The following is a 27,903-nucleotide window of genomic DNA, read 5'->3' on the forward strand; positions in this document are numbered from 1 at the left end:
ACTTGTCTGCACAGCTTCACTGAGGAGGGAAGAAAGCTCATTTGATTAGTAGTCTGTGTTTTTGTTTGAACAGTCATGGCAAAACAAAGCTCTATTTTTAATTTCTTTACTAAGTCGCCACCACCCGTTGTCAAGGCCAAATCAAATCCGTCACCAGTCGAAGCAGATTTGCCTTCTTCAGTTTGCAAATCCAACGTTTCCCCAAAGGAAGAGGCTAAACATGCAGCCCAAAACACTAAAAAAACTTCGGCAAAACCAAACAAGACCCTGGCTAAAGCTGGTCATGCCAAGCTATTTGGAGAAAAGACATTGCCTCCAAAGCAAAGGTAGGATAAGAGAAATTGCACTTCAATTCTGTTTTGTAACCAAGTGCATGGAGCAAGTTAGACGAATAACTGGAACAGCTTCGCTAGCGTTAGCTAGGCGCTAGCTAGATACCTGGTCGAGAGAGGTTCAATTGCTAGCACTAGCTAACGAAGTATGCTAGCTAGCTATAAGATATATTCCAGCAGAAATGCTTTTATCCTTTGTTAGAACACTAGCAACTTTCTACATCTGTGTCTGTGTGGCAGATCGAATGAATATTTAGGTGCTACATTTCCGCACTAATCCTTGTACTAAATATTGCGACTAAATGTTACGCTTTAAGAAGCGTAAGACGTTTTGTGAATCTCGCCATTTTGTGATTGTTTTTCTGGCGGGAGATAAAGCTTAGGCACATGGAAAGGGAAGAAATACTTAGGATCATATTGCACAGTTAGTGTCCGTAGTGTTTTTTGTTTGTTTTTGTTTTGTTTTTTAAAGACTACTGTCTGGTTTCAGCTCTTCATTCACTTTTCATGCGGGTGATTTGGTATGGGCAAAACTCGAAGGACATCCATGGTGGCCCTGTTTGGTAGTGCCCCATCCCTTAAATGGAGAGCAGATGAGGGGCAAAGGCCAAAATCAGAGAGCACATGTGCATTTCTTTGATGAGCCACCAACGAGGGGCTGGGTCAGAACAAAGTACATTCGAGAATTTAAAGGTGAGCTACACTGTTTGTTTTATTTATTTATATTATTGTATTTTGGAAATGTTTAAGGTTTAAATATTGTATCATTTTTGTGTATGTCTCTCACAGGTTCAGACTGTGCTGATGCTAAAACAGGTGGTTTGTTCTTCAGTGGAAAACCGGTCATTCGTAGGGCAATGGAACTGGCAGATCATGTTCTGCAGGACAGTCCTGAGCAAAGACTAAAAATGCCAGTCTGCATGGATGTCTCGGATGAGGATGAAGAGGATGAGGAAGAGATGGAGGTAACGAAAATTATTTAATAGGACTGGCCAGTGTCTTGCATACTGGTGATGTCCATAGATGAATGTTAATCTTTGATTGGCTCAAACATGCAACCAGAAACATTATCTCTAACTGTTCTGGAACAGCAATATTGTTTTAACATCTGTTACTTTTTAATAATTTAATTTGAACTTTTTAATAATTTCCTTCACTTAGTCTACCAGCTTCTTATAGACCATCTTTTTGTACTAATTGGTCTGTAAAACGCAATGTGGCTTTGATGCCACTATGGCACATAAACTGTCCCAGGTATATCAAATATGTAGCTCTACTAACCATGGGCATTATGAACATTTTTAAGTTTAAGAATGTTTTCTTCATGAAATGTCCCAGCCCTCAATAAAAATGCCAGTGCAAGCTAAAACTAAGAGCATTTTTTTTTGTGTGGTGGGGTGCATGTCATTCTGTGTAGGTTGAAAAGTCAGTAGTATCAGATGAAGAAACCTTAGAAGAAGAAGTGGAAAGGGTAAAACCTCGTAGACGTTCATCACGTGCTACAGCAGAAAATGGCCAGAGGCCGAAACGGCGTCGTATTGTGGTGGCCTCTGACAGCGAAGGCTCTGATGAGGAGTTCAAGCCTGACCAAGCAAGAGGCAGCAGTGAAGAGGAAGATGGTGTTAGCAGTGGAGTCGAGGAAGAGGATGAAGAGAGTATGCCTGAATCTGAACCAGACAGTCCAGTGAAACCTGTAAAACGCAAACGTGTGTCAGAGAAGTCTGCTAAAGTAAAGAGTAAATCTGCACCGTGTGAGACTCCTAAAAGAGCTACCACATGCCTTAATTTTCTTGCAGTCGACACAAAGTCACGTTTGTCTGCTTTCTCTGCTCCAGACAACTTTGAGAGTCAAGGGACTGGTGGTTTAGGGGGTGTGGAAGGTCATAGTGTGTGGGATCATGAAAAACTGGACTGGTTGCAGGATGGCAAGAGAAAGGATGCTCGGAGGAGGCGGCAGTCTGATGAGGACTATGACCCCACCACCCTGTATGTGCCTGAAGAGTTCCTTAACAGGGTTACGCCTGGTATGCGTCGCTGGTGGCAGCTTAAGTCAGAAATGTTCGATGCTGTTCTGTTCTATAAGGTAGGCAAATTCTATGAGCTCTACCACATGGATGCTGTGATTGGTGTCAACGAGTTGGGACTTACCTTTATGAAAGGCACCTGGGCACATTCTGGGTTTCCTGAAATAGGCTTTAGCCGTTTCTCTGATGTGCTTGTCCAAAAAAGTTACAAAGTGGCTCGCGTGGAACAGACTGAGACTCCTGAAATGATGGAAGCGCGATGTAAGACTATGGTACGTCCCACTAAATTTGATCGTGTTGTTCGAAGAGAGGTGTGTAGAGTAATTACCCGTGGCACACAGACTTACAGTGTACTTGATGGTGCCCCTTCAGAGGTCCAGAGTAAGTACCTACTGTGTGTGAAAGAAAGGAATGAAGAAGAAAGTGCAGGCCGTGGCCACATCTATGGGGTCTGCTTTATTGACACCTCTGTGGGTCGCTTTCATGTAGGTCAGTTCCATGATGACCGCCACTGTTCTCGACTACGTACTCTAGTAGCACACTATGCCCCAGCTCAGGTACTGTTTGAGAAAAACAACCTATCAACTGAGACACGAAAGATCTTTAAGGCTACTCTGTCCTCTGCCATGCAGGAAGGTCTTAATGCTGGTTCACAATTCTGGGATGCCCAAAAGACTCTTAAGACTTTGGCAGAAGAAGACTATTTCAAGGAAAGCCAAGAAGAAGATGGCAATGCAGGATCAGCACTCCCCAGTGCTCTAAAAGCAATGACCTCTGACAGTGACTCGCTAGGTCTCACCCCTAAAGAGGGATATGAGCTCGCCCTCTCTGCACTGGGTGGCTGCGTGTTCTATCTCAAAAAATGTCTTGTAGACCAAGAACTTCTTTCCATGGCGAATTTTGAAGAATATATTCCAGTTGATGTGGAAATGGAGCAATCAGAGAGTGTGTCAAGTTTCTTTTCCCAGACATGCCAACGCATGGTCCTGGATGGGGTGACTCTGACAAATCTTGAGATCCTCCAGAACAGTTCTACTGGTGGTTCAGAAGGTACGCTGCTAGAGCGCTTGGACACGTGCTGTACTCCATTTGGGAAAAGACTGCTAAAACAATGGCTTTGTGCTCCCCTTTGTAATCCTACTTCCATTAAAGACAGGTTGGATGCACTTGAAGATCTAATGGGTGTTCCAGCACAAGCTACTGAGGCTACAGATCTCCTCAAGAAGCTTCCAGACCTTGAAAGGCTACTCAGCAAAATCCATAGCATGGGTACACCTCTGAAAGGGCAGAACCACCCAGACAGCAGGGCTGTGCTGTATGAGGAGCTTGTCTATAGCAAACGCAAGATTGCTGACTTTCTTTCTGCACTAGAAGGGTTTAAGGCCATGCAGGAAATGGTGTCCCTTATGGAGTCTGTTTCAAAAGGATTCCAATCTAAACTGCTGCGACAAGTGGTTGTCCTGAAAACAAAGTGTGAGGATGGACTGTTTCCTGACCTAACACCAGAGCTGAACCGCTGGGATGCTGCTTTTGACCATCAGAAAGCTCGGACAACAGGAGTGATTACACCCAAGGCTGGCTTTGACCCAGAGTATGATCAGGCCCTGAGTGGAATCAAAGAATGCGAGAGAGGTCTGCAAGATTACTTGGACCGACAGAAGAAAAGACTTGGTTGCAAAACTCTGTCTTATTGGGGCACTGGAAGAAATCGCTATCAGATGGAGGTTCCAGACAGTGTTTCTGAAAGGAATATCCCAGAGGAGTATGAAGTGAGGTCCACCAAGAAGGGCTGGAAGAGATACACAACAAAGGAAATTGAGCGCTTGTTCTCAGAGTTGCAGAGTTGGGAGGAGAAGCGGGATGCAGCATTAAAAGATTGCATGAGAAGACTGTTCTACAACTTTGATAAGAACTACAGAGACTGGCAGACTGCTGTGGAGTGCATGGCTGTGCTTGGTAAGAAAGTTGTTCATTACAGTTAAAGCTGGAAAGTCCTGCATTCTTTAATTTTACATCTCGGCCCACACTAAACAAGGCTGACTTTATACTTATTTAACTTTGCTAGTATGTGTCCCCCACAGATGATCTGTAATGTCTTAATGGATATTATGGAATTGGCTGATGCATAAACCATTAGTTAAATGTATTGTCAAACTGATATCTGGAATACAATTTGGACAGTGATAATGGTATAATGGGAATGTCTGTAATGTTGCAGATGTGTTGTTGAGTTTGTCCCGGTACAGCCAGAGTGCAGATGGGCCAATGTCAAGACCAGAGATAGTTCTCCCAGATAATAGTCTTCAGTCTTCACCTTTTCTGGACCTCAGAGGATCCCGACACCCTTGTGTCACCAAGACCTTCTTTGGTGATGACTTCATTCCCAACGACATCTTTATTGGTTGTCCTGGCACTGAAGAAGAGGAGAGCGAAGATGGAAAGAAAGTACTAGCTTCATGCGTGCTCGTCACTGGGCCAAACATGGGAGGCAAATCCACCCTAATGAGACAGGTGGGAACAGCTTACAAATTGTAAAGTCATCCATTTTAGAAATGATCTGCCCTGATCAGCAAGGAGTTTCTATGGATTTTTTTGTAGTTCTTTGGGTAAAGGGCTTTTGATTAATCAGACCACTCATGAAACTAAAAGCATACAACAGTTTTTACACAGGAAGGATGTGGTTTGGTGAATATGTAAATTTAAAGCTCATAGCTTTCTTTTATTTTCCTTCAACAACACCTGCAGCTCATATTGCGTTATATGCAGACACTAAAATGGTTTTATATTTACAGTATATATTTTATTACCACAGCCTACTGTTTTTTGATTATTAAAGCACTGTGTATCTATTGTCTGGCTGTAGTGTGGCTTGGTGGTTATCTTGGCTCAACTGGGCTGTTATGTCCCTGCTGAAAGCCTGCACCTCACTCCTGTGGACAGAGTGTTTACTCGTCTTGGTGCTTCAGATCGCATCATGTCTGGTAAGTCTCCTCCCTGCTAAGAAACTGTTTTTTGCAAGTGGAAGACTGCCCATACCCTGCAGGTATTAGTAGATAAAATTGTTTACCTCTGTAATGTTTAGCCTTATCTAAATCTGTTTGGTTGTTTTTTTTTACAATAGAGATGAATCACTATCAGCAAAGAATAGCATTTAGGTGGAACCTCACTAGTTTAAATGAGGATGTTTTCATATTATAGAATTTTCATGCTTTATCCCATTTAGTGTTTAAAAAGCTTTTAAGATGTTACTGCACTTCAACATCAGAACTCTATTTCTGGTGCACGTGATAAGTTTAGTTTTCCTTTAGGTGAGAGTACCTTCTTTGTGGAACTCAGTGAGACAGCCAGTATTCTTCTTCATGGGACCAACCATTCACTTGTTCTTCTGGATGAACTGGGTATGCATACATACGTACACACACACACACACACATTATATATATATATATATATATATATATATATATATATATATATATATATATATATATATAGTTTATTTTTTGCTGTAAACTTGCTTGTTTAATGTTTAAAATGTATGTAGATGACTCAGCTTCTTACACCTACAAAATAGAAAGGGAAAACATTAGCGCATTTCATGTCTTTTTGCTGTAGGCAGGGGTACGGCTACCTATGACGGCACAGCCATAGCAAGCGCAGTGGTCAAAGAGCTGTCTGAGAAAATTCACTGCCGGACCCTTTTCTCTACACACTATCATTCACTGGTGGAGGACTATGCCCAGGACCCCGCTGTCAAACTTGGACATATGGTGAAACTTTCTTTATATTCTGGCTGTATTTACATGTTTTTCCGTGTTAACCTGATTCTCTGGATTCAGGTTTTCCAGGGTAACTGCAAATTAACGTATTGTCCTACAGCTGTTTTGGGCATTGTCACTTGCAAAAAAGACAACACACATGTTAACCTAATTGTACCTGCTGCTAAGCCAGTCTATATAGACATGATTTTAAAATAAGCTAATAGTTAAGCATGACATTTAATTTGAGGCAACTAAGAATAACAGGCTACAAGATATACTACAGTGAGTGTCTTGATACAAAATGGATATTGTAGGTATAAGAGCACTGAAGTGGCAATATAAAGTATTAATTAGTGAATTTAGCTACTGTGAAGGGTAGCCTTTACTGATGGTGTGCAGTTGTTTACATAACTTGAATTGTCTTACTGGAAAAGCCATGCCAATAGAATGGGGCTTTAACAGTTCAATAAGCCACCATGTGTTGAGTGTCAGCTAGAGTGGCATAACACCAATTTAGAGTAGTGATTTATCTACTAATTATCATGCTAAATCAGCTGTGTTGAGAGTAGCACTGAACTATAACACCAGTGATTGAGCACCAACCACATACCTTTTGGAACGAAAACGTTTGTGCTGATTTAATTTAACCAGTAATGTTCTACTGCGTAATGTAAAAGTTGCGTTAAACGTATGACTTCATTTCAAAAGAAATGTTGGATGAGTTGTTGGAGTTGGCTCTATAAACAAGTGAAAGTGACTTTATTAAAATGTATAAAAGAAATTAAACAAATAGTCAGATTGTAGGAAGTGTCTGCATTGACTCTTTGGTCTCTGATTAAGATAACTGGACGGTAGATTTTAGATCACTTGGCTGTTTGTACACAGGCCTGCATGGTGGAGAATGAGTGCGAGGACCCCAGCCAGGAGACAATAACATTTCTTTACAAGTTCATCAGCGGCGCTTGTCCTAAAAGCTACGGCTTCAACGCAGCCCGCTTGGCCAATATTCCAGAGGAGGTTATCCAGTCAGGACATCGCAAAGCCCATGAGTTTGAGAGGAATACTGTGGCCCTAAGGATTTTTAAGTAAGAAACATAATATTCAATAAAACACCTTGGCATACTTAAAGCAGGCCCTTCAAAGAATTAAAAATGTTGGTGTAACAGCTTGAATGGACATGCTAATTATTTTCTCTTTTTAGGAAGCTCTGCTCATTTACTGAAGATACCACAGCTAATGGAAAGCAGTTTGCTAAGCTGGTACAGATGATTGGCAACCTCTAAGGGAAACAAGTTTATTTTCCCCATGAGTTCATCTTCAAAACATTTTCATTGCTACTGACATGATCTAATAAAGTTTATTTTAAAAATGAACACTTCCTCTTTTGACTAGGAAATTAAACCTTTGATTAATTACTAACATCTACATAATGGTTATTGAGTACTCCACAATATATTAAGTCTAGATGTCATGGAACATGCATACAATTCAGGCTGTATAAGAACCCACAGTCACCAAATACAGTTGGATGAGAGCCAAAAAAGAAAGGGGGAGAGAAAGATAATTGAGCTTCAACAAAGCAAGAAGCTGTTTTACATTTTCTCCAGCAAGTTCTTATTCCCTTTCAACCCACAACATTCTGCACTCAGGCAACAAGCAGCAATTTCACAAGACTGCCAATCTGTTAACGAAATTAACAGATGATGGATGGGAAATGTTGACACTCATCTCAGAGCTAAACCAAGGTGGATTTTGCAGTGTAAAAATGAGGGGTGAAAATTAAGGGTACAAACATCAAACTTCACACCAGTCTTGTGAAAACACTTGCTCTACCATTTAAACCCACTGTTTTTCCTTTTTTCCCATTCCAATAAAGACATTGCTGGGGAATAGTTAGTGTTTCATTTTCTCTTTTCCTGATAAATCTCTTTCACAGAAAGAACATACATCCTGCAACATTTAGCACAATTACAGTAAGTCTAAAAGGTATAACAACCCCCAAATTAATATTTAATAAAATAAACACATTCAAGTACATTTAAGATTTTTGCTTGAAAATACAAAACTATGAGAAACATGAGGACTAAAATGAAATACCAATATTGTGGTTAAAAAAAAAAAAAAAAAAAAAAAGCTGAAGTGCTGGGTAACTTTAATCCCCCCCCATACATACACAATGTCATGGCAACAGTTTCCTGAAAACAGGCGCTGGGGTGGGGGAGGGGGAATACAGCTTCTAAGCTCCTTCCACATCTGAAGCATCTTTGTCTTTCATATGGCTCAATTGTTCTCCATGCAGTCTGCAGAGCCAGTTCTCCTGCAGAGGGCAATGTCTGTCAAACGCCATTCAAACATTCCAAGTCACCATTCTCCACTGCGCTATCCCGAGTCCTGAAAGCGTTACCTTCCATCTCTTTTCAACAGTTCACATGAAAAGAAAGCAGGGGAAGCGCTATATCCACAGCAGGTTTTTTTTTTGTTTTTGTTTTTTTTAAATAAAAAGTCCTCATAGCTTGCATTATGAAAGATTTTTCATGTTGAACGTTCTCCCATTTTTAAAGTGTTCTGCTTATGTTATGTTGAAATTTAATTATTTCTAGAGTAATAGCACTGGACTGAGAGTGTAGAGTCTCTTGAGGTCAGAAAACTCAGTGCTCTGCTTCAGTTATGCTGCAGTGTGTTGGACTCTATAGGAGGGGCAGAGTCATACAGCGTGTCCGTGTCATGTGTCGGCTCACCAGCTAGAGTGCAGGGATTTGACAACGTCCCAGCACCACAGTCACAGAAAAACCTGAAGAGTAAAGATCCTGGTTAAACAATGAATATGGCTGGGATACATTTTATTTTTATTTTATTATTAAATCCAATTATTAATTCGGAAGTTAGGACACAATGCAACCAGTTCTAAGAGTAAGATGGAAATAAATAATGGAATTGAAAATAAGTAGTATTTAATAATTCTTCCAAAACATACAAAACATGAGACTGACCTATCATGTCTAATAAACTCTACATCATGTCCTTGATGACACTTCTTGATGCAGTTCACACAAATTGCATTACGGTCTGTCGTGTTACAGGTGTGACATCTGCACAGAGAGAAGAAAAGGCCAAGAAATTAGATTTGCCCTTACTTTAATTAATCAAACAGCAATTGAAACAGAGGGTTTTACCTGTAAAAATCGTGCATTGGATAGCTGGTGTAACTGGAAATCTTGTACAGGCACTGACCTCGGCTCACAGCTTTTTCAATGGCATCTTGATTGTTCATTATTTTGTTATCTGTAAAGAGGATTTAAGAATAGTTTAGTAAAAGGAGTCACATTACCAAAAAATGGTGTACTTATCAAAGCGGTCGTCAATTTTACCTTTCATTGTCACGTTAACACCAGAAGCAAGAAACAACCCACCAAAGCGGTTGTTAAAAATCTGATTGCCCTCCAAGGTTGCAGTTGCATGGTTTGTGATCTCGATACCTGTTCCAGAGACACATTTGAATGATCAGTAAGACAGCTAATTTTCAACACCAATCTAAGCTTATTATACCACATTCGTTTTCCTTTATACTCAATGGTGGTAAAAAAAAATATATAATACAAAATAATGAAGACCAGCTTGGTTTCCTCTGCACACCTGCAGCAAAGCCGTCGAATATCCTATTCTTTCGCAGTACAGGGTGGCTGTTTGTACTGATGAGAACCCCTGCCTGAGCATTTCTGAAGATGTCATTCTCCTCCAGCAACCCTTAGGAATTAAATACATCATGAATAAACATAGACTGATGTTTGCTTGAACAAGATGGTAATATAAATGCAGCAGTGCTACTATAATGCAGGTGCCAAATGGGACAGCATAACTCTTGAGCTATTAAAACATTACTAGCTTTAACTTTAATATGATATGAAGCATTTACACATGTAATGTTAGGCAGTACGTAATAAATAGAGAATGAATACTCAGGTCATCTCTGTCCAAAAGATGTCATTTTAACCATTTTTTAACCAATTTTAAGAACCATTTCCTCCATTCTTATATTCTTGAGTCACAGAAAATGAGACACTACTATCATGTTAAATACTGAGCTCTAACCTCGTCCTCCGTTGAATATACAGATCCCTCCATCTCTTCCATCATGGATTTTATTCCTGCGGAGAGTTGGGTTGCTGTCTGTCTTGATCCAAACTCCCGCCATGGCATTGTCAAAGATCTCATTGTCTTCTATGAAGCCCAAACCTAAAAGATTTACAATTTATGACTCACAGTAACTGCTTCTGGGAACAAGATTAAAAAAAAAAATAAATAAAATAATAATAATTAATTCATTAAAAGTTCTCTGAACTTCAAAGTTACTTATGATTGAGTGTATTCGGTTTCCCTTTCTTGCAGGTTTGTTTTGACAAGTGATGTGTGCATATACACTGCTCAAAAAAAAAGGGAACACTTAACACAATATAACTCCAAGTAAATCAAACTTCTGTGAAATCAAACTGTCCACTTAGGAAGCAACACTGATTGACAATCAATTTCACATGCCATTGTGCAAATTGAATAGACAACAGGTGGAAATTATTGGCAATTAGCAAGACACACTCAATAAAGGAGTGGTTCTGCAGGTGGGGACCACCGACCGCTTCTCAGTACCTATGCTTTCTGGCTGATGTTTTGATCACTTTTGAATGTTGGTGGTGCTTTCACACTTGTGGTAGCATGAGACGGACTCTACAACCCACACAAGTGGCTCAGGTAGTGCAGTTAATCCAGGATGGCACATCAATGCGAGCTGTGGCAAGAAGGTTTGCTGTGTCTGTCAGCATAGTGTCCAGAGGCTGGAGGCGCAACCAGGAGACAGGCCAGTACACCAGGAGACGTGGAGGAGGCCGTAGGAGGGCAACAACCCAGCAGCAGGACCGCTACCTCCGCCTTTGTGCAAGGAGGAACAGGAGGAGCACTGCCAGAGCCCTGCAAAATGATCTCCAGTAGGTCACAAATGTGCATGTTTTTGCACAAACTGTTAGAAACCGACTCCATGAGGATGGAGTGAGAGAACACCAGGATTGGCAAATTAGCCACTGGCGCCCTGTGCTCTTCACAGATGAAAGCAGGTTCACACTGAGCACATGTGACAGAGTCTGAAGACGCAGTGGAGAGCGATCTGCTGCCTGCAACATCCTTCAGCATGACCGGTTTGGCAGTGGGTCAGTAAGGGTGTGGGGTGGCATTTCTTTGGAGGGCCGCACAGCCCTCCATGTGCTTGCCAGAGGTAGCCTGACTGCCATTAGGTACCGAGATGAGACCCTCAGACCCCTTGTGAGACCATATGCTGGTGCGGTTAACCCTGGGTTCCTCCTAATGCAGGACAATGCTAGACCTCATGTGGCTGGAGTGTGTCAGCAGTTCCTGCAAGATGAAGGCATTGGAGATATGGACTGGCCCGCCCGTTCCCCAGAGCTGAATCTGATTGAGCACATCTGGGACATCATGTCTCGCTCCATCCACCATCGTCACGTTGCACCACAGACTGTCCAGGAGTTGGCGGATGCTTTAGTCCAGGCCTGGGAGGAGATCCCTCAGGAGACCATCCGCCACCTCATCAGGAGCATGCCCAGGCGTTGTAGGGAGGTCATACAGGCATGTGGAGGCCACACCCAATACTGAGCCTCATTTTGACTTGTTTTAAGAACGTTACATCAAAGTTGGATAAGCCTGTAGTGTTTTTCCACTTTATTTTTGTGTGTGACTCCAAATCCAGGCCTCCATTGGTTAATAAATTTGATTTCCATTGATTTTTGTGTAATTTGGTTGTCAGCACTTTCAACTTTGTACAGAACAAAGTATTCAATGAGAATATTATATTCACTCAGATCTAGGATGTGTTATTTGAGTGTTCCCTTTATTTTTTTTGAGCAGTGTATATTTTGATCATTACTAAATGTAACTCATATACTGGCTATCCAACCAAACAATAGAGCTTGTGAGAGTGTGTAGGTACTTTACCAGAATTATAAACAAGGATGCCACCATTTTGCCCACCCCAGATCTTGTTTCGTCTGATTTTTGGGTTACTTCCAGTCCTGTAGGAGTACAACAAGGGCATGAATCAGACAATTCTTTTAAATAATATCCACCTGTTAAAGAATCCTGAGGCAGCACTTCACATTTAGACGTGGCCAACTCTAATTCATTTTGTACTGTATATTTACTTCAATAAACAAATAATATTGTAATCAAATAGGCTTTAAAATAGTAATCAATAGAAAAAAAACATTTTATTTGCTTGCTAACTACAATCTTTGAACTAGTTTACTTAGTGTTTCTGGAGGAAAAACTGCCAAACATAATACATTTAAAATCATGTTGTATTGTATGTCATAGTGATTGGCCACATTATAATAGTGTATTGCATTTACACATCTGAAGCAATTCCCATCACTAATAACTATTTTTTGCATCATAAACTGACCTGATTTGAACTCCAGAGTACATGTGATTGTAGATATCGTTGTCCTCCAACACACCATGTCCATTATCATAGAAATAAACACCAACCTGTAGACAAAAACAGGTTCATTATTATTGTTTAATGCTTACCTTAACTGTTGCCAAAGCAGACCAGACTTGCTTTTGTGTAGGTTGTAAGTTCTTCTTAAAACATTTAAATGTCTGAATCAAAATTACTGTACTGTTACATGTCAGGTTAAGTTTTACCTGCTTGCCACTGTGGATCCTGTTCCTACGCAGCACAGGTGTGCTCCCTGTGGTTACCCACACTCCAGCCAATGTGTTGCTGTACACTTCATTTTCCTCTATCACACCCTGGCCTTTCTCATGCTACCATTAACACAAACAAATACAAGCTTCAGGTATACACTACCAAGATGTTATTGTTTTTGTTCCCCATACAGTTAGTGAGAATAAGCAAGACTGATGTGCTAACCCTTTTCACTCACCACATAAATGCCTCCGTGCTGGCCATCATGGATCTTGTTATGCCGGACAATAGGGCAGCTGTTAGTTCGAATCTGAATCCCTGCCAAGGCGTTTCCATAGATATCGTTTCCTTCTATTAGACCTCGGCCATCACCAAATATGTAAACACCACCCTGGTTGCCATTGAAGATCGCATTACCCCTGTAATTGAACATACAGGGCTGCAATTATGGATTCTCAAAGCAATAATAAAATTAATCTTCCTCAATGGCCGCCCGACATATGGTATTCTGCTCATTAATATCCACTGTATTTAGCCAGTGAATACAGCTTCCCAAAATACAGAAATGTTTAAAAATGTTTATCCTTATAATACCGGCTGGGATTTATATTATATTTGTTCTTCTAACTAAGGTGGCATTTTGGGTTTAAATACCATATTGTGCTACGCTGCCACATGTGCACAAGAGATTTTAACTGCAGAAGCATGTGTTTCTGATGTTGACAGATTTGTAACCTTAACATGGCTTGATATTATTGGTCAACTAATACCTCAGTTGTGACATCACTTAAACACATCATTGTATGAACAGTGTGCAGTGACGTTTCACTACTTTACTGCATCATGTCAGAAAACAGTAACAGAACATCAGTTAACACTGGAAGTGTCAACACAATTGACTTGACACAGGTTATGGTGCAAAGTGGAAGCAGTTTAAATCATTTGAATATCCCCACATGCAGCTTGTATATAATGTGAAAGTAAGATAGAAGTCTTACGAGTCTGGAACACTCACCTAATAGTGGGGTCACTGTTTGATGTAATCCACACCCCAGCAAAGTTGTTTGCATAGATCTTGTTTTCAATGAACTGCCCTCTGCCCTTTTCATGCACATAAATGCCCCCGGTCTGGCCATGGTGGATCTCACAGCGTACTACTGTCGGGTTCGCATAAGCCTTCACCTCGAAGCCTGCTATCCGGTTCCTATGAATGTTGCAGCTTTCAAAGTAGCCCTGCAGGGGAAAGCAGATATTCATGAAGCATATAATAAGAGATGCTACAAAGGAAATTTCTCCTAAACAAACCTCTTGAACCTTAAGGTTATAGTTACAAAGACATATTGGTATAAGTGAGGGAAAGAATCATAAAATGAAGAAACATAAATGTAGATCTTTTAAAAGTATTTTTAAGCTTGGACTTCAGCCTCTTATGTAATCTGAACTGTGGCCGGTCCACTGCATTCAATGTATCAGTTTAAAAAATTATATTTCTTTTTTAAGCATGCGGCAGTGACTTTCTTGAAAAGTTTCTTTAAAAGCTTTAAAGTAAAACAATATACACTGTAGTTATATCCAATCGGCTGATAGATGTTGGCGTTACCATGCCATGGTCAAACGTGAAGACTCCCACATCTCTACCATGGTGAATGTGATTTCGTCGGATTATTGGATTTCCATGGTTCTTCACCCAGATCCCAGCTAGAGCATTATTTGATATCTCGTTGTCTTCATAAATTCCCTGCAATAGGAAAAGTATAAAAATGGTTACTACAGTAAACAACTAATGTTTAGCTGTATTAATTTACCAATATTTAAATATAATAATTATATCAAACATAAGTTTGGTGCCACTTTAAATGAAGAAAACAGAACAACCAACACAAAACCAAAACAAGCCAATCAACCAATGGAAAGTTTCTGAAACAACTGCCATTATTTCTGAAAACTGGGCCATTAAATAGTATTAATGTTAAAGGCAAGTTTTATTCATTTACAGAAAACACTGATACTGCATTTTATCAGCAATCACGCTGCACTGTCCTGAGTTCTTATCTTCAAGCCAGCAGGGCTGTTGGGTCTCAAGGTATGAAACAGATCTTTCAAGACTTTTACAGACTGTGAAAAAGTAACTACTTTCTACTAAGTTCTAATTTTCACACAATAAGTTGACATAAGAAATGTCACATTACCTGTGCATGATCTGTAATGTAAAGACCTACATTTTCACAATCACTGATGTTACAGTTTTTGATGGCGGGACATGCCCCCTGGCCACTCACACACACTGCCGAACCCACTGCAGATAAAAAGAAAACAGCATTAGTTCCAACTACAAGATCTAGCAGCCACAAACAGCTAGATAATCTAATGAACATTGGAATCAAAAATGTGTTTTTTAACCTGTGCACGTGCTGCGAATGATGCAGTGGTCAATTATTGGGCTGCAGTTGACCGTGATCTCTAAACAATGGTGTGCATTATGATGCTGGGCTGATTTGTCATCAGGGTTAAACTGCAGGGAAAGAAAAACAGCCAAGACATGGAAAATTAATTAAATTAATTCATTACATGCATCATCTCCAACATGATGGCTGGAAATGATTGCATGGTCTTATCACAAATAAAGGAACTTGTACCTTTATTGTCATATAGCCAACGTAAGCATCTTCTGACCCCTCCATGAACACAAATGTTGAATCTCTAGTGTTCTCAATGATAACTTTGTCTGCTACTTTCCCTGGAGCTGGCAGAATTATTGTGGTTAGAACAGGTTGTAGTGGTAAGCATTTCCCAAAGGTCAACCCCATCAATATATACATACCTGCACCAATCATTGTGATTGGTGACTCTATATAGATCCATTCATCTGTGTAGATGCCAGAGTGAACAAATATCAGTCCATCAAAGTGAGCCTCTTGGACCCCCCCCAATGCATCCTCAATTGTGTCATAATACTAAGGAAGGGAAAGAGGAAAGGAAGGGTGGTTTAAAACAACTGAGCAATTAAAAATATAAAACACAGCTCAAAAGAGCCAAACTTACCAGCATGTTCTCTCTTCCTTTGTATCTGGCAGGGTTACTGTAGAAGTGTTCTGCAAACCCTGGCTTCACATGTGCTCCCTTATACTGAAAGAAATACAAATATCACAAATAGATTTTCAGGTCTCATAGGGATGCACTGGTAGAAATACTAATACAGAGGAAACTCTAATCTGATCTGAACAAACAACCAGAAATAATCTGAAGAAAAAAAAAAAAAGAAAAAAAAAGGTTCTCAATCTGATGCTCAACATACTTAACTTTAAAACAGTGCAAAAAAAGGTTTTTCATAGTCAGGAAAAAAATATTTTTGGAAAAATGTACATAGGAATACACATTACCAACTGCTGGAAGCTTTCCTTCCATGGATTGGGCTGCTCATACTCCTCTGGGTTAATCTGATTGAACTTTCCTGACTCAGGGTGCATCATGGGACGGGTGTACTCAAAAACCTCCATATACAATCTTTTCCTGTGGATCAAACATTTCAAATAGGGATACTTACATTTAAAAACTGATCAAGTTGCCAATTATACCAGATATTCTCCCGTCAGATTAAAAAACAGATATAGCATATCTGTGTGTGTGTGTGTGTGTGTGTGTGTGTGTGTGTGTGTGTGTGTGTATATATATATATATATATATATATATATATATATATATATATATATATATATATATATATAAAGTATATAGCACTAAATGAATAACCACAATGTCAAGACCCATGCTAGAACCAATTAAATATTTTTTTCCCATATATGCAAGACAATTTCCGGGGTGTAACCGTACACAAAGGTCTCTGTGCAAGACACACAACAAATCCGACCTTGCGGTTCGGTACAGCAGGGGGGGGAAAAAAGCAACAAAAGTTAGTGTTTTTTTTTTATTTATTTTATTATAGACACTAATCAGATTTACCGAACTTCAGAGTGGCATGTTGCTAATAGCTTTAGGCAGGGGTTTCGAAACATTGTCATGACAAGACCCACCTGTATCCGTTTTACTGTTTACTGTAAACAATGAAGTAATGACCCTTGTTTGTGAAATGATAGAGCGAGTATCACATGAAATCACTATTATTTTAATACTGTGAAGTTGCAAAAAATGTTTCTGTGCCAATAAAATAATTCTGCAATCATCTACTTTGTCTACTACGCCGCTGATTTGGCAACTTAGAGTTTCTGACACTTTTATCTGCTAGGTCTGTTGTTTTTTAAGCCTAATGATGGCCTCCTTGACCTGTATCGACACCTCTTTGGAACACTTTATTATGAGTTGAACAGCTACCAAATGCTAATTCAACACTTGACTTAGCTCTAAACCATTTATTTGATTACTTTCAGTCAGTTGTCCAATTACTCTGGATCATGTGAAAATGGAGCACAAATGACTATAATTACTTAACAGCTAATGTATTTTCTTGGAAAATCATCTCACCATAAGATAGGATCATTGGCCAGCTCACTAAAACGTTTGCACACACAGGCGGCTCGACATAGATCCTGTTCCAACAGATACGAGAAAATCTTAAGTACTACCTCATCTGGCAGCTTCACCTGCAGGTACTGCTCTGCTGGAGCAGCTGAAGGAGAAAGATGGAGTGGTTAGAAATGATCAGATTAAGTAAACACCTTCAAGAACAAAGCCCCAATCAAAGAACATTCATGTAACATTTCTTTTACCTGGTAGGTCTTGCAATTTCCCTGACACTCTAGCACGCTTGGCCCGATGGCCAAAGTTTTCCATTGTCGATGTGGAAGCACCCTATCAATATAAGAAAACAAATCTCTCTTTGCTATCCTACCACATGAGATCATATAGATTGTATAGTAAAATAATAGGTTAACATTGTTAACTGGCTTTAATAAAATTTTCACTGAATTACAGGCAATACAAAGTCAGACAAAATTGTAACAAAATGAAGTAAACAAAATGAATATGAACAAAACATGAATACAAAATGTATAAAAACATATTTCCAGTATAGTACTATGCTACAGTAAATACTACAAAGCCTGTTACTTGCCTCCATATTTGTCTTTGCTGGACAAGCAGTTCTTTTAGGTAAGAGAGACTTTCTTCGAAGTTGATATGGACTGTTCTGAGCTCCGGGACCAGATTCTTCGGCGACCATGTCTGCAGCCACCTCCTCATCTAAAAGAAAACGGGCACATACGGTCATTTATGACAAAAGTTCGTAATCAACAACTATATAGAAACGTGTAATAAGTCAGTGAAACACACACACAAATATATATATACACACACATATATATATATATATATATATATATATATATATATATATATATATATATATATATATATACACATACATATATATATATATATATATATATATATATATATATATATATATATATATATATATATATATATATATATATGTATGTGTGTGTATATATATATATATATATATATATATATATATATATATATATATATATATATATATGTGTGTGTATATATATGTGTGTGTATATACACACACATATATATATACATATATATATATATACATATATGTGTGTATATATATATATATATATATATATATATATATATATATATATATGTATATATATATATATATATATATATATATATATATATATATATATATATATATATATACACATATATACACACACACACACACACACATATATATATATATATACACACACACACACACACATATATACACACACACACATACATATATACACATATATATACACACACATACATATACACACATATATACACACACACATATATATACACACATACATATATATACACACATACATATATATACACACACATATACATATATACATATATATATACACACATATACACACACATACATATATATATAATGTGTGTGTGTGTATATATATATATATATATATATATATATATATATATATATATATATATATATATACATACACATACATATATACACACACACACACACACACACACACACACACTGGAGGGGAAAAAAGTATTTAGTCAGTCACCAATTGTGCAAGTTCTCCCACTTAAAGAGATGAGAGAGGCCTGTAATTGACATCATAGGTAGACCTCAACTATGAGAGACAAAATGAGAAAAAAACTCCCTCCAAAGGTTTTCTATGGGGTTGAGACCTGGACCTTGAAATGCTTCTCACAAAGCCACTCCTTTGTTGCCCTGGCAGTGTGCTTGGGATCATTGTCATGCTGAAAGACCCAGCCACATTTCATCTTCAATGCTCTTGCTGATGGAAGGAGGTTTGCACTCAAAATCTCACAATACATGGCCCCATTCATTCTTTCATGTACACGGACCAGTCGTCCTAGTCCCTTTGCAGAGAAGCAGCCCCAAAGCATGATGTTGCAACCCCTATGCTTCACAGTTGGTATGGTGTTCTTTGGATGCAACTCAGCATTCACTCTCCTCCAAACACAACGAGTTGTGTTTGTACCAAACAGTTCTAACTTTGGTTTCATCTGACCATAAGACATTCTCCCAATACTCTTCCGGAACATCCAAATGCTCTCTAGCAAACTTTAGACGCGCCCGGATATGTACTGGCTTAAGCAGGGGAACACGTCTGGCACTGCAAGATCTGAGTCTCTGGCGGCGTAGTGTGTTACTGACGGTAGCCTTTGTAACGTTGGTCCCAGCTTTCTGCAGGTCATTCACTAGGTCCCCCCATGTGGTTCTGGGATTTTTGCTCACCGTTCTTGTGATCATTTTGACCCCACAGGCTGAGATCTTGCGTGGAGCCCCTGATCGATGGAGATTAGCAGTGGTCTTGTAGGTCGACCATTTTCTGATTATTGCTCCCACATTAGATTTCTTCACACCAAGCTGCTTGCCTATTGCAGATTCAGTCTTCCCAGCCTGGTGCAGGTCTACAAATTTGTTTCTGGTGTCCTTCGACAGCTTTTTGGTCTTCACCATAGTGGCGTTTGGAATGTGACTGTTTGAGGTTGTGGGCAGGTGTGTTTTATACTGTTAACGAGTTCAAACAGGTGCCATTAATACAGGTAATGAGTGGAGGACAGAGAAGCCTCTTAAAGAAGTTACAGGTCTGTGACAGCCAGAAATTGTTTGTAGGTGACCAAATGCTTATTTTCCACCATTATTTGCAAATAAATTCTTTAAAAATCAGACAATGTGATTTACTGATTTTTTTTTCTGATTTTGTCTCTCATAGTTGAGGTCTACCTATGATGTCAATTACAGGCCTCTCATCTTTTTAAGTGGGAGAACTTGCACAATTGGTGACTGACTAAATACACTCCCCCACCCTGTGTGTGTGTGTGTGTGTGTGTGTGTGTGTGTATACACACACATTTACATCTGCTACAGAGTGTCTGCCTTCAGCACCCTGGAGACAAGGCAGTTCTATGCACATCCCATGAGTACTCACAGGCCAAAAGGCAAATCACACAAACGCCAACAAAACAAGTCAAACAAAATGCAAATCAAAACAAATGCTAAGCTGTGTACTCATAACAATTTTTTGGTTTTAATCTTTAAATTAGAAAAGCAACTGACAGGTTTAACAAATCCAGCATGTTCATAGTTGTCCAAAAACACATTACGCAGTAGACATCAAGTTCAAACATCATTCAAAAAGGAGTAGCACACATCACTTAAGCAGGTGCCCTATTTAGCCAGCAAGGAGCAAAAAATAAAATGCTGAAAATGAACAAGATGACAATTACAATTATAATTAGTAATAATATAAACCAATCTCAATCCATGCTGCTCAAACAGCTGCAATAAGAAGCAGCTGACCTGCCCTTGATCCCCTCAGCAGCTGCAGTGAACAGAGCTGATGACAAGACCTTAACACTAGTCCATCGTTCTGCATCCCTGGTGAATTAAGCACACACTCCCTTTGATAATCATGTTACTAGATTTGATTTTAGGTAAAATGCTTGGGAATGGTTTGTCATGCCCCAAATTAATCACTAAATATTTGAAGTCTACAAAATAATATAATAAATTAATATAGAATTTTATAAGAAGTTCACTATGCCACCTTTCATTTGTTTCCTGCTTTTTTAATAAAGTTTTTTCAAATTAAAAAAAAAAAAAAAAAAAAAAAAAAAAAAAAAAATGTAAAACTGTTTTGTTACACAGATCAGGTATACAATGAAAAAAGCTACAGCTACAGCTTGCCATATTTCTTACTATTAGGACCAACAAGTGTTTACTAGCTAAGTTCAGTTAGGAATGTGTGAGCCAGCTGGTGTGTTATACAGTTACTGTAACACACGTAAGGGTTTGAAACACTGCAGTTTGAACCTCACAGTTCAACAAGAAATCACTGAAACCCCAAAATACATAAGATGAAGCATCTAGATGATGAGACTCTGTCTAGACTCTTTGTCTAGGTCAAATGTGCCAGTACAACACAATATTCTCTCATTGGAACAAAGCAAGTCTCAAATAATTGTAAAACATATTCCTAAAGAAACTGGTACCGGCAAGACATGTCCACCATCTGTCAATTTTACCACAATTCAGCAGCCTACAGAGTACATACATTAAGATATTCTATCCATGTGACATCCTTTATATAGCTTGTCTACTTATATGCACTTTACTAGAAGCAAACTGTTCATTCTAACATTACTGCAGGAGGATTGCGTTTACCTTCAAAAGTGGGCGGCCATTCTGTGCACAAAATCCTCAGTGACCAAGCCAGAGCCAACCACAGTCAAGAGAGCCAGCACACAGCCCTGTTGCTCTGGTAGCACAGGGGCTCTCCAGGGCTACTAGTGAAGTAACCACTACAAACATACAGTGGCTGACTAACTACTACAACACAACAGCATCTCCATGTACCTTTCAAGCTTAGGACTAAAAGAATTTTATTAAAAGATTGAAACAACTGAATCTAAAAAGATTACTTTTCCTAAAAAAAGGTTTTGTTTTAAAACTTACATTTAAAATTTATTTTATTTAGATTTTTGTTAAAATAAAATGTTTATATATTAAGTGCATCTGCAGGTTTAAACAAGAAGTTCAGCAGTGCAGTGGGGTATTTATATCGCTTATCAAAGCGCACTACTCATATTGCAGATACTTTGGGTCTTTGAAAAAAAACTATTTTGCAGCCAAGTCGGCTCCCAATCATTTTTTGTTTCTTTAAAAATAAATAAATAAATGCAGGCCTACTGTCAATTAAAGTAAATAAATAAATAAAAAAGGGGCGAGTTTCTATGTGTAGAAACTTGAAGGCAAAGGCAAATCCTAACACAGGCGACCAAGCAGATGTTAGTTTTAATATTAAATTGGTGGCATGGATGTCAGCAGGCTGATATGAAATAAATAAAATGTTATGTATAGATCTATTTAATTTTAATACTTTTAATTTAACTACTATAAATCAGCACAATAAAGAGTGCATTAAACATTTACCAGCTGCAAGAGACCATTTCACAATATTTAAATACATTTTCACAAAACACATGATATTCTGACACACAAACATTCACCAGTAGCTTCACATTTTTTAATAGCATCTGACTGATGATTGATTTCTCTGCTGAAATCTGCTGCACTACAACCATAAAAACAGGACTAATTACTAATGAAAAGGTACAGCGTTTTTTAAGTGTTCTTAAAGCAATTCATTAATTAAAACCTTTTATATAGTCACATAACTTGATAAATGCCTGTATCTGAAAATCACACTCAACAATGAATCAAAGCCTCTTTTTTTAAACTACAACATGACTTTGTTGTTCAGTCACAATCCATTACAGTGTTTCTAAAATCTATTGCACTCAAATTAGATCAAAAATAAAACAGTAACATTTATTCAGGTCACATTACATATATAAACAGCAAAAAAAAATCCCCCTCTCCCTTGTTTCTTCCCCCTTTGTATGTCTACTTGTCTGTTTTTGCACTGTGCCTTATGGTAGAGAAACATTATAGAAAAAGTGAATTTTTTCATTGATATGGTGACATTTCATCCACACATTGACATTTTCTCATTAAGGACGCCTCAAACCTTGGGTCAATCAAACTGGCAATTTTTCCCTCTGATCCAAGATGTCCTTGATACATAGATAGAAAGATGCAAAGATAATAGAATTGTGTTATTTTTGATTTTGAGTCAAAGTTACACATGTAGGGTCAAATATATGCATACAGTACATCTAAAATGTTTAAATGTCCAATAGCAAGATGCTTTCTGGTTGGATATCTGACCACTTGTCTTCGCAGAATTTGTAGAGTTTAATTTAATTTTGTTGGTTTCCTAGCACAAGCCACACTTGGCAGCAAGATAGGGACTTTGGGTAGGCTTAATGATAGCCTGCTTTATCTGTTTCACAGCCACCTTTAACGGGTGCTAAAGGGTGTCCAACATACAGCCAGGAAATGACCCAACAAAGATGACTATGCCCGCTTTTCCACTACAGGGTCGAGCGGTTTTGAGTACAGAGGGCAACTGCTCTGCTGGGCTGGGCACAGTTAGCTAACCGTACTTGGGGCCACAGAACTGTTTGGCAGAAGTGCTTAAATGGCGTAGACTGCATCTCATGAGTAAATAGTTTTTTTAGAACTCTAAGTGCATAGACCATTACTGTGGCATGATAAAGTTTAGCATAGAGTGGGCTAGGGGTCTTGTCAAACATTGCTACTGCAGCGTTAGTGTGGCCCGCCTGCCATGCTTGTTCAACAGCGTCATCACGGCATTAGCACGGCTCCCCTGCTGGGCTCGTCCAACATCAGTACCACAGTGTTAGCATGACTGGGCTTGTTTAGTGGAAGCTAGTATTACCTTTGCGAGGCAAACCCTTAAAAGCTAATTGCAGATTTTTTCTGTATTGAACATTAATGCAACAGCTGTGCTCATGATGTGATCATGATTCATGAAGATAAATGATTTTGGGACTGTGTATTATACCAGGACCACGACTATAGCTATCCGTTACCATAGTGCTAATTGCATGCAAAAGATGTCACTTGTGTCTTAACTCACAGTCCCACAGACATGTTTAAGTGGATTCCAAACTTATTTGGCATACTACATCTACAAAATGGCCTCCTTAGCATGGTTTGAGACGAGTGTAATTTATATATGCAGATTGCACAACGCCAACATAACAGATGAATTACGGCTTGTGACTTAGCTAGCATTAACCTAGAAGTTATTGTGCAAGACTAAAGCAATAATGTTGCATAATTATTACGAGACACCATGCACTTCCTGCTCACGATTTAGCAACAGGAAAACATAACTGTAACTAATGTAATAAATCTGTATATCTTTGACAAAGCTTATATGTAGAGCTGAACATTAGTGTTAGTTAGTCAGTCCCACAGTACTGTTTTTTTTTTTTTAATCAGTCATAAAACGCTGGTCACTTGTCAGTTATTCCACTAGCAGCACACCTAGAAAAATGTGCTAATGCAATTCTCCTTTCTTTTTTCCAATAAAAAATAAATAAATAAATATATAAATCAGTCTAGCCCTCTTGACACTGGACTAAGATAGTCTTCCGTCATTATTACTTCTGCATTGTGCAAATGTACCAGCGGAAGCATGCCCCAGAGCATGTTACCACTACCATACTTAACGGTCAGTGTTCTTGAGGTTGAATGCCTCACCTTTACTTCCTAAAACATCTTTGTCTCATCAGACCATAAAACCTTCTTCCAAAAGACTTTTTTTTTTGTTTGTCCATGCAGCCAGCACATAAGTTGGCCCTGAGTGTGTTGATTTTGGAGCTGGGGCAGTCTCGGTCCATGGAGAAATAAAACTAGCTTGACTGTAGACAGTACCACTTGTGTTCCAGCCGCTTCCAGTTCCTGACAAGCCAGTTCGTTAATGATTCTTGAGTTTTTCATGCCAATCAAAACCAAATTTCCTCCCATTAATAAATCTTCAATAATCAGATTTGTACTAAGCTGCTTGGACTTCCCCATTTTACTGTGGGTCAGTCGATCTATACATGCTGTCAAACAAATTGTTTCATGTGTGCACAGAGAAGCAGTCTTTTTTGCATTGACTATTCTCAGTCCAGCAGTGACACAGTTGTTTAAAAACTCCAGCAGCACTGCTGTGTCTGATTCACTCATCCCAGGACTAACACCACCACCATGTCAGTGTCACTGTAGTGCTGAGAATAATCCACCACCCAAATAATACCTGTTCTGTTGTGGTCCCATGGGGTCCTGGCCATTAAAGAACAGGGTGAACAAAGATGTATGCAAAAAAACTGACAGACTACAGTCTGTAATTACAGAACTACAAAGTGCTCCTATAATGTAAATGGAGTTGATAAAATGGACAATGAGTTTAGGAACAAGGATGTTGTATTAAATGTTATGACTGATTGGTGTGTATACACACACACACACACACACACACACACATACACAATTAGCCTATGCGTGCAGCAATTCTAAACCACTCAACATGTTACATTTTCAGACCTGATAATTTCACTCAACTGAACGACTAGAAAATTCAGCGATTCCTACGTAACGTTATATCTACAAACCACAGTGCGCAATATTTTTCCACTTCGCAGCACAGCATGCTGGATAATCTGCAAGATCACACCAACTTGGTAACCTTCAACTGTTAATCACTTTGCGGAACCAAGCAAAACAGACGGATCGTCTACTGGCAACATCTTAGAGTTAGATAAAATCACTTCAGAACTAACTGGAAGTATCAGGTTGTCTAAAGTTTAACGCTAGCAAATTAGCTAGCTAGCTAACCCTTCCTTATATTTACGCCGTAGCAAGCTGGCTTGCAATAACATTATTGAAGACATTCGCATTAGCTACGTTTGTCTAAACGACGCCTTATCCAAATTCCCTTCATAATCCCAGTAGTACTCCGCGAGTTAGCTTATCGTAGCTAGTTAGGTCCTGAGCAGCTGTAGGCATAGTTGCTAGGCTCAGCTAACATAGCAATTAGCCTGCCAGAGAGCCACAAACAAGGGCAAGAAACCAAGAGACGGTTCAAAATGTATCACATATTACAACTCCTACCAACGCAACTACTGTAAGCCAAGAAGCAGTTGATTATTAGTACCACTATATACAAAAACACATTAGTACATTTATATAGATCAATCAGGATTAAAGCAAACCATGCGAAACAAAGCGCGGCCTGGGCTATTCCAGGCCGATCAGAAGCCTCGGTGTTTCCTAGTTCCGCGGTATTACAACAATACTCGTTTTGTCATCTATTAAATCGCAGTCGCCTCACAAAGAAAGCCGACACTTATTAAAGAGTAGCACGTCTGGTACAATATCATCTGTTACACACGTTGCCTTGAACTACACATAAAACAACAGTTGCCCACCTCTTTCTTGGTTGTTTCTTTCCGGCTGTACCGGGCGCGGCCTAGACACTCGTCTTGGTCTTCGGTTCGTAGCTCTGACGGAGTTCATTTGGGGTGTTTATTATTCAAAATATCGCTGGAACCCTTCCTTATATTTTAAGCCAGAGTTCAACATAAGAAGTAAACCAAAACCCCAAAAAACATTGCACTGTTAAGCTCAGTCTCTTCCTTCGAAATGCTAATTTGTAGTGTTTTTCCCCAGCCCAGGCACTCCGGCTCTACCTCCGTTTTCGATTCTCTTTTGCAGGAGGAGCCATTTACTCACAGGAACAAACGCTCTGAAACGGAATCACATGTAAGGTGCCCACCAATCGCAGAACTAGGCTTGCCTCTTTCTGCGCCTACAGAACAAGTATGTCGTTCTCATCTATGATCTTGTTCAAGTGTGCACGTATTTCCGCACACAAAGGTAAATGAGGGGCACCATTTATATGATACCATATATTGCTGTTACATTAATTTTACAATGACATTAATTGCATAAATTTTACAACTGTATGGCACTGATACAACTGTACACTGACAATGAGACTAATATGAAGTAGACCCTTTCAGACAGACACTAGTTAGAGTCAAATATATCTATGGTGGTAATGAAATACATAAAGGGGGAATTAAAATAATTCATTATTGACGCTTAAAGGAATACTGCAACGTTTTTTCAGTGTATTGTTTTCGAAAATGAAACACATTCTTCTAAAATCATGCACATTACCTTAAGGCAGATTTGCTTTTAGAAACAGTGCAGTTATGCAGTATTCTCTAAGGTAAGAAATGATTAAGAATGTTACCACATTATGACTTATCTTTAACGTTTAATGTAATTTTCCACATTCCTCCCTCTCAAATGTAAGGCAGTGGGGTCACAACTGTACTTGTCAAAGTAATAATTAAGTAATTGTTTGAAAATAGAACGTTTGAGTATATGATGTAGAAGTGGTATTATGCTTGCAGTTGTACAAGACATGAACCAGAGACTGGAGGCATTTTTAGGGACTGCAGGATCCTATGGTAGATTCCTTTTTAATTACAAGTATACATTTCACAGAAATTACATTTAAATAATTAATTTACAAAACAGAAAATAAAAATGTACTGTGGAGAAACGTTTTGATTATTTTTTACATATTTTTTCAGGGCAGCCACAAATGGTGATGACAATGTGGAAAATGTATGTGATAGTGATAAGTGGAATGAATGAAAGACAATACACATATACACTAAGAATTTTACTTTCTGAATGATGGTATAACTTTGACTATGCTTTAAAAGTTTTTTTTTAATCCCTAATATTTACTGGCCCACTTTTCTAGAACACAAACATAATTGAACATAATGGTTCATAATAAAGTAGTGGTACCTCCACTGCCCTCATCTGGCCTAACCTAAATTAACAAACAAAAATTCACATCTGTATGGAATGGAGAAGCCATTACATCATACACCATTTAGATAAATATGAGAGGTTTGAGAGGTTTTGATTGTTGTTTTAATCGTCATTACTACATGTAAATGTAGAAAATTAACCTAAATGCAATGTATTTACTGTTTAATGAAAAACATCTCCAAAATGGTGACTTTACAGGAGAACTAACAGTAAAAGTACTAAAATTAAATGTAAAATAAGA

General features: G+C 38.7%; 2 protein-coding genes across 3 annotated transcripts; one reads left to right on the forward strand and one right to left on the reverse strand.

Annotated features, from left to right (window-relative positions):
• msh6 (mutS homolog 6 (E. coli)) lies at window positions 1-7,490 on the forward strand. 2 transcript variants are annotated; one of them, XM_072677519.1, is made up of 10 exons: window positions 1-326; window positions 823-1,025; window positions 1,122-1,297; window positions 1,750-4,312; window positions 4,575-4,867; window positions 5,220-5,337; window positions 5,665-5,754; window positions 5,972-6,126; window positions 7,003-7,202; window positions 7,319-7,490. In XM_072677519.1, exons 1-10 carry the CDS (start codon window positions 76-78, stop codon window positions 7,398-7,400), a joined length of 4,131 nt encoding a protein of 1,376 aa, XP_072533620.1. In that variant the 5' UTR covers window positions 1-75; the 3' UTR covers window positions 7,401-7,490. The 2 variants fall into 2 exon arrangements, with proteins under 2 accessions (XP_072533620.1, XP_072533622.1); XM_072677521.1 differs by lacking the exon at window positions 1-326 and having other exon boundaries at window positions 951-1,025; window positions 1,165-1,297.
• On the reverse strand, window positions 7,398-26,546 carry fbxo11a (F-box protein 11a). The gene is made up of 22 exons (XM_072677522.1): window positions 26,237-26,546; window positions 17,895-18,022; window positions 17,551-17,632; window positions 17,306-17,450; window positions 16,207-16,336; window positions 15,869-15,952; window positions 15,648-15,780; window positions 15,463-15,569; window positions 15,227-15,338; window positions 15,016-15,122; window positions 14,427-14,564; window positions 13,842-14,059; window positions 13,065-13,245; window positions 12,823-12,945; window positions 12,578-12,663; window positions 12,112-12,188; window positions 10,207-10,350; window positions 9,751-9,861; window positions 9,486-9,593; window positions 9,291-9,399; window positions 9,108-9,206; window positions 7,398-8,908 (listed from the first exon to the last, which is right to left on the reverse strand). The coding sequence occupies exons 1-22, from the start codon at window positions 26,322-26,324 to the stop codon at window positions 8,779-8,781; spliced, it is 2,640 nt and encodes an 879-aa protein (XP_072533623.1). The 5' UTR covers window positions 26,325-26,546; the 3' UTR covers window positions 7,398-8,778.
• Window positions 26,547-27,903: the final 1,357 nt, after the last annotated feature.

This window comes from Salminus brasiliensis, chromosome 4 (genome assembly GCF_030463535.1).
Source record: "Salminus brasiliensis chromosome 4, fSalBra1.hap2, whole genome shotgun sequence".
Classification (NCBI taxonomy): Eukaryota; Metazoa; Chordata; class Actinopteri; order Characiformes; family Bryconidae; genus Salminus; species Salminus brasiliensis.

Excerpts from the sequence above, each read along its gene's own strand:
- msh6 (XM_072677519.1), top strand. The coding sequence starts at position 76 with ATGGCAAAACAAAGCTCTATTTTTAATTTCTTTACTAAGTCGCCACCA. Across the intron at positions 1,026-1,121 it reads GTACATTCGAGAATTTAAAG|GTTCAGACTGTGCTGATGCT; the intron begins GTGAGCTACACT and ends TGTCTCTCACAG. Across the intron at positions 4,868-5,219 it reads AATCCACCCTAATGAGACAG|TGTGGCTTGGTGGTTATCTT; the intron begins GTGGGAACAGCT and ends GTCTGGCTGTAG.
- fbxo11a (XM_072677522.1), bottom strand. The coding sequence starts at position 26,324 with ATGAACTCCGTCAGAGCTACGAACCGAAGACCAAGACGAGTGTCTAGG. Across the intron at positions 9,862-10,206 it reads TATATTCAACGGAGGACGAG|GGTTGCTGGAGGAGAATGAC; the intron begins GTTAGAGCTCAG and ends TTAATTCCTAAG. Across the intron at positions 9,207-9,290 it reads CCAATGCACGATTTTTACAG|ATGTCACACCTGTAACACGA; the intron begins GTAAAACCCTCT and ends CTCTCTGTGCAG.